At 25.6% G+C, this 7522-nt stretch overlaps 1 protein-coding gene across 1 annotated transcript; it reads right to left on the bottom strand.

Annotated features, from left to right (window-relative positions):
• Positions 1–2801: 2801 nt before the first annotated feature.
• LOC124929847 lies at positions 2802–7296 on the bottom strand. The gene is made up of 5 exons (XM_047470232.1): positions 7240–7296; positions 6929–7153; positions 6438–6656; positions 5950–6348; positions 2802–3101 (listed from the first exon to the last, which is right to left on the bottom strand). The coding sequence occupies exons 1-5, from the start codon at positions 7294–7296 to the stop codon at positions 2802–2804; spliced, it is 1200 nt and encodes a 399-aa protein (XP_047326188.1).
• Positions 7297–7522: the final 226 nt, after the last annotated feature.

The raw sequence follows: 7522 nt of genomic DNA on the forward strand, positions 1-7522 counted from the left end.
TGTAAAAAAAAAAATTGTGCTTTAACACACCATTCTCGATTTTCTAATAATATGGTTAAGACAATTCCTTCTTAGAGATTATAGCAATTTAAAGTTTTTCTATTTTATCTAATTATAATGTTTTCGGAGCATAATCTAATATTTACATATTGTATTTTATAATTAAATTATTTATAGTGCTGGTTAATATCTTGGTTTCATAATTTTAATTTATTTATTTTAATAATATATTAAGAAAAATAAATTAATGGGTTAATTTAATTTTGTTATTTAAGATAATTCAATTAAAGTTTTTTTTTAAAAAGTTATGTATAATAATATATTAATCTTTTAAACATAGCCATAAAAGTATATTTTTTACTAAAGTTGTCATAAAAGTATATTTTTATCTGTAGTTAGTGGTTAGAGTTTGAGTTAGAGCTAGAGTTAGAACTAGAGATACGATGATATGTTTAAAATTTATTTAAAACTATATTTTTTACAATATTTTATATTTTAATGAAATATTAATTTAAATAAAAATAATATTTTGAAATATATTTTTAATTATATATATGTTAATAAATTTAATAACATTTGTAACTAAATGTTTTCAAAACAAAAGATGGGTGAAAGAAAAATTAGAGTTTTTTGATTTGTAATTATTTAAAAAAAATATGATTATAATTATGTGAAAATTGATTAAATTATTATTTTATATTTAAATTTATATTATTAAAATAAATAATAATATTTTAATTAATAAATTTAATAATTTAAAATATATATAATATTATAAAATTAAAAATAATGAAATAACTCAATACCAGTGCCGTCCTAAAAGTAAGTCTAGAATCTCATATTTATCTGTAGCCCAGCACAGATAATTTATTTATTTATTTATTTATTTTATTATGTGATTTGTCATTTTTCTGTAAAAAAGAATGAATATTTATCAACCCAGCACAATTTATTTATTTATTTTATTATGTGATTTGTCATTTTTCTGTAAAAAAGAATGAATATTTATCAAGATAAAAACTTAAATAGAATACACCAGAGTAAAATAAAACATTAAATAATAACAATTTTTAAATAACACATCAAATAATAACAATTTTTTAAGGATATTCATTTAACATGTGATTCCTTGAAAATTATTTTGATAATTTATTTACTAGTTCTTTATACAAATAACTAAAGTATTCCTTAATACTTTTTATATGATTTCATTTTCAAATAAAATAAAACGTTAGTAATAAAATTTGTGAAGTAATAATATTAATCAACATTAAATTTTAAAATAATGAAAAAAAATCTTTTTTTTTTATATTTTTTGTTTTAATTGATTAATTATTTTTAAAGATGTCATTTATTTTAATATTATAAAACATAATTAACTTAAATAATAATAAAAATAATAATAAACAAAATCATAATATTATAAATATTGTGAAGAATAAGAAATATGAAAATGTTATCAATCATTTAACAAATGAATACAAAATGATTAAATCAAGATAAATATATAAATAAAAAAACCTCAACTAAAACAATATCTTTACAAAATATAATTAGATACTATTCTAATATTCAAATATTCTTTGTATTTTTATAAATATACTAAGTTGTTTGGCTTACGAGAATTCACCTGATTTTAGAATCCAATTTTGTTGAAAACTAATTTGATAGTTTATTGTATTGCAAATCATTTACAATATTTAGGCAATCTTTTTTCTGATTTTCATTATTTATTAAACATATTTTCTGATCATTTTTCTTAAAGACATTTCTAATTATTATATATGATACTTAATATTTTATTAAAAAATATAATATAATTAAGTTGCAAGTAGATTATATATATATATATATATATATATATATATATATAATTATATAAATTATAAAAATAAAAAATAAAAATAGAATTATTGATATATATTTATTAATAACATTTTATTGAAGAATACTATTCTAACTCTCGAAAACCCTTCTTCTGAAAAAAAAAAAAAAATGAGATTCGAGAGATTACGGCCTCGGTGTCATACACATTTTTAAAAATAAAACATTATTTTATAAAGTTTTAAACAAATTTTAGCAGTTTTAAAATTAATTATAAAAATAATTAATTTGGGTTCAAGTTTAAATAATCGTTAAATTTGTCATAATCAAATTAAAATTTGATTTTTTAAAATATATGTTTAAATTAACTAAAATAATTAATTTAAGATTATTTATTTAAAATAAAGTCGCCAATTGATTTTATTTTTAAAATCAATAAAATTGTATACGTATACCAACATATTTTTCACTTGAAGTTTTATTTGATTCGTAATTTGGTGATACTCAGGAATTAACTTTCACGATTTATCCTCCGTACCCGTTTTAAAAACGGTCTTTACTTTATAAAATCTTTACTTTTGAAAATTGGTTGTATAATGTTTTATTTTACTAATTATTCTTCCGGTTTTAGACATGCAATGTTTTCGTGTATTTAAAAATTGTAACAACAATATTTAAATGTTGATACTTGTTGCTGATGATGTTGATTATGGAGAAAAATATTTGAAAATATCACTATTTAAAGGTATTTAGGGTTTAAAAAATAAATCGCAAACAGTCCTTATCAAAATATTTTTGTGGAGATATCCCGAAAATACATTTTGAAATAATTTTATATTTTTTTAGGAAATTTAGAAAATAGTTTGAAGTTCAAAAATTACAAAAATAATTTTGAAAAATGAAAATTGCAACCAAACAAGACTGGTGTCCTCGGTCCTAGGTGCATTTTTATCGGTCGCGGGCTAAGACTCTCAGTCCTAGCTTGGAAGTCCCTCAGTCGAGGTTCGAAAATCCTTAGTCGGGGTGCTGAAGTCCCTTGGTCGAGTGTAGAAATCAACAGTCCCAGGTTTGGGAGTTCTCGATCGGGTGCTCGACTCCTCGGTCATGGGTTCAAATTCTAGGTCGGATGTCAAATTCCTCGGTCGGACCTCTCGGTTGAACCTCTCACTCTTGGATGAATTTTCTCGGTTGGACCTTTCGGTCTTTAAGACCATCAAAATTGCAGGTTTTGCAGCTTTGATTAAGGCCCAGATCCTTTGATACAAGGGCTTTGGTAACTTCATAAAGCTCCCAAGAACATTATGAACATCATTCCATATCATTCAACCTGAATGATGTTCGATTTCATCAAAACAGTTTTGAGACCAAAAATCGTGTTTTTGTTTTTAAGCTTTAATAAAGTGTAAGGCGCCTGTCAATAGTTTCCTTGTACTTCATATGATTGATTGACACAAAAACATGAACAAAGACGGTTCGTTTTGACCAATATCAAGAACTTAAATTTATTTATTTATTTTTAAAATTTTGATTTTGATCAAAGATGATCGAGATAGATTAAACATGATCCAAATAGGTTCCTAACATCATTAGAAACATGTTGGGAAGCTTTTTGAGCTGTTATTTTTGCAAAAAAACCGATTTTGGATTTTTCCAAATTCAAATTTGGGGTTTTCTATTTTAGATCGATTGATCAAATTTAGCTTTAACAGAAATCTTGCAAATGATCCTATGATCATTTTCAATCACAAAATTCAACAACCAGACAATATACAAACTTATGAAAACTGGAATATAAAAATTTTATTTTTAAACTAGAAGATTAAATTAGAAGGTGATTGGAAGCATGCCAAGGATGGGAGAACACTCCTTCAACCTTAGGGAAGCTTTTGGGTGCCTGGATCCAAGCTTTAAGACCTTATACGAAATTTCCGAAAATCTAGAAAGCTTGAACTTTAATGGCATTTTTTTTAAAATTTTCCGATTGAGGCTTGAGAGGTTATCTCTTGCTTTCAGATTCATCAAGGGAGGCTATTTATAGCTTCCCAAGGTCGATTGATCGACCAAGTGGGCTTCATTTAGTCAAAATCCATTAATAGTATCTTGACTTTTCTTCCGGTAAATTGCCGATATAGGTTATGATTGTGATCCTAGGCTTAGGGAGATGATCACCGAAATAGGATGATCATTACAACTTTTGAATCAACTTAAACGATCAAGAAACGAAGAAATTATATCTTTAAAAAATCAAAGATGATTGCGGATGCTTATCCGATCGGCGTCGCGAGAAAGACGTAGGTCAAAATGATATTGTTTTGGGCTTTCGTGTTTGAGCGCCAAGAGAGGGCCAAAATGACGTCATTTTTGGGTAAGCGCGTGGTCGTAGAGCGTTTCATCAGCATGCAGACATTCAGTCTGCGTTGGAGGAGACGACGTTGGAGCAATCGTTTGTTGCTTCGTGCATGCGTCTTCTTCTGTTATATAGAGGGACACAGATAACTCTTAGGCGTTTGATGAAAATATAACGCCTATCTGATGACCATGACTATGGTTTCAGTTGTAGCGATCCTTCTGGATTTGGGTTACACCTTATTATAGATTTTATATTTATTTATTTAAACCTTAAGGGTTTATTTAAAATTGATTTTTCTTTCACCTTTTGGATTTGTTTTTAAATCTTTTAAAATATACAAAATATTTAAAATAAATGTGAAATTTATTTTGTCAATTTATTTTATTTTTGTATATTTTTGGGTTTAATAAATAATTTATTTGGGATAAAATGGATATAACATTTATCCTAAATTATTTATTTTAATTTCTTTGATTTTTCTAAAATTAATTTTAGATAAGATGGGTACAACATTTATCTTAAATTGTTTTATTTATTTTCTTTGTCCATTATCCTTAATTAATATAGAATTTAATTATTACAGAATCAAATTAATTGTTTGATTATGCTTTGGCTTTTGGTTTAATTATTTTGATTTTATTTATTAAAAAATAATTAAAATAATTATTTTAATTTTATAAATTAGGTAGGTAGATTTTTAGTGTTTACAACTATTAATTTATAATTAGTACAATGAAATTAAAATTTTATTCTAATAATTATTAATTCTTATATAGTTAAGGTTTCATTATATATTTCATTTATTAGTTAAAGAGAGAAATAAAAGATGGAATACAAAATATTTATTCTTTACACAAAAAGATTAATACTAAGATTCTCTTCCTTGTACAACTTTCTTTTTTTAGTTCTAATTTCAAGGTAATGTATCTAATGAGTGCATAGGGTACTAAGTATTAGACATATACGGATTCTTTTTAAGTGACAAAGTTTATTTAAGTTAACATTTTGTTTCATAGTAAATTTTATTTTCAAAGATGTAAATGAATTAATGCTAACAACAAAGAAATCTCAGATATATTCATAGATATTTAGTCACCAACAAACTTCTCTTAATGCAGTAATTGTTAATTAATAAAATATTAAGCCTAGTTTTTCAAACAATAAATCCATAATCTGTAAGACAATAAATACACAACTCTTAATTTCTACCGTTCTAATAAGCTCACAAAAGTAAAAAAAAGTTGGTCAACATAAATACAATTTTTTAATTTATTTTTATTTTTATTTAAAACAATTTAAACAGCACTTTTGTTCTAACTTTACACCACAATAATATCATACAAGTTATAATTAAACTTTTTATTTATATTTTTTGTTTTTAGGTATGATATAATGTAGCTAAATGAATAAACATATAATTTTTAATTATTTTTTAGTTATTATTAACTATTACATATGTTAACCAATTCAATTATTTTATAAGTTATTTTCTATATATCTATTGTCACATATTTAATATATATTTTTTTAATTATTGATTTAGTTAGTATGTTTATTTAACTATTTTAAAGTTAGTTTATAAACCAGCACCATTTTAAAAACCAAACACAAATGTACAGAATTCACTATCAACTCTAAATTCAACCATGTATTATTTATGAAAATCAAATAAACAAATACAAGTTCATATTATGAAATACTATTTTATCAAATAGTCTAAATTTTTTGAGTCTATCCATTATTGGATCTAGTATCCACCCCTATCTAACACAAACAAGAATATCATCTTCCATAATTTCGTCAATGCAGTTGAATTCAATATCACCGTCTCGGCTTAGAATTTTAGAAGGATAAACTCCATAAGTCCTATATGCTATCTCAAATAACTCCTCAAATGTATGTGGAACTTTTATACGCGTGCCACTCTCGCCTCTTATTTCTGGAAATATCATGGCGACTCTATCTGGAAACATACCACGGTTTCTATTATTATATTTAAATTGATTCCTTAATTTAATGTATCTTTTCTTCCAATATATGTCTTGTACATCATCATCGACTGCTACCCGAGTTGATGGTTGTGCGGTGAAGATCATATCATGGTTGTTTTTTGGCTTATTTGGGTCAAGTCGTTGTCTGCCCTCGATGTTCGGACCATTCAACTTTTTTAAATGCTGTCAAATCCAAAAACTCATGCATACTAATTAGACCAAATTATATTTGAATAAATTAAATCGAGCCAAATTAAATTGTAAGAAATAACCTTGAAAAGATTGCTATTGATTATTGCATTATCACCGTCATCAGCCCGAATTATATTGAGAAATTTCGTTCCATTCATTTTAAGTAGTTGACTGAATTGTTTTGTCCTAACCGTGAAGACTTGTGGCTTGTTGCATAAAATGCTAATCTCACCACAAGGATCACCGATTATAACCTCGCCAACAATCTCTTCAACCTCGTTCTTAAAGTGTACAAGTTCCTGAAAAACATAGTACAACTTAATTAAAAATTAGAAATAAAAGAAAATTAGAGATTAGTTATCATAGTTACCAATGCTCCATTAACTAATATATAAAAATCCGTTGAAACTTGGTTTTGCAATATCAGAACTTCTTTTGGAGGAAAATACTTTATTTCCAATTCCGAGACCTTTTAATTAAAATAAGAAAACATATGTTAGCTAGTATTTAACGAAAACAAATACAAATACAAATATCTCAACTTTTAATATATATATATATATATACTTACTAGTTTGAAAAGTAAGTTATTGGAAACTCCATGAAACAAATACACTTGATCTAGGAGAGCACCATAGAGGAATTTAGAAATGCTTGATCTAATGTCCTTTGAAAGGGAATCAAGTGTTTCTTTCTTTTGTAGTTCATCCGAGCTGGTTAGGAGCATTTGGTCTTGTATAAGTTTAGCCAAGTGGTTTTCGAGAGCAGCATTTGACGTGGCTTTCATTGTATCTCTCTGTTAGGGGACAATAACAATACATAATTCCAAGGTCCAAATCAAACTTTACAACATTTTTAAAAAACAAAATAGACAAGTATTACCTTCAAAATTGTATTACTTATAATATCTCTAGACTTTCTTGAAATATGAACAACCATGTTTCCTATAATATATGTTATCAACCCAAGGTTAAATAACATATACAATATGCTGATGGTTATCTCTAATGTGTTCTCGTAGTGCAAATTGTTGTATCCTACTGTAGTAAGCATCGAGGTTGACCAATAAATTGATGCAACGTATCCAGTCCAAATCTTGTGGGGATCCTTATAATGTGTAACTAGACGGTAATAGAAACATCCGGCACAATGAACAGAAAACAAC

This window comes from Impatiens glandulifera, chromosome 3 (assembly GCF_907164915.1).
Source record: "Impatiens glandulifera chromosome 3, dImpGla2.1, whole genome shotgun sequence".
Lineage (NCBI taxonomy): Eukaryota > Viridiplantae > Streptophyta > Magnoliopsida > Ericales > Balsaminaceae > Impatiens > Impatiens glandulifera.

Excerpts from the sequence above, each read along its gene's own strand:
- LOC124929847 (XM_047470232.1), bottom strand. The coding sequence starts at position 7,296 with ATGGTTGTTCATATTTCAAGAAAGTCTAGAGATATTATAAGTAATACA. Across the intron at positions 7,154-7,239 it reads TAAGTAATACAATTTTGAAG|AGAGATACAATGAAAGCCAC; the intron begins GTAATACTTGTC and ends GTCCCCTAACAG. Across the intron at positions 3,102-5,949 it reads TTATGGAAGATGATATTCTT|TTACCAAAGCCCTTGTATCA; the intron begins GTTTGTGTTAGA and ends AGCTTTATGAAG.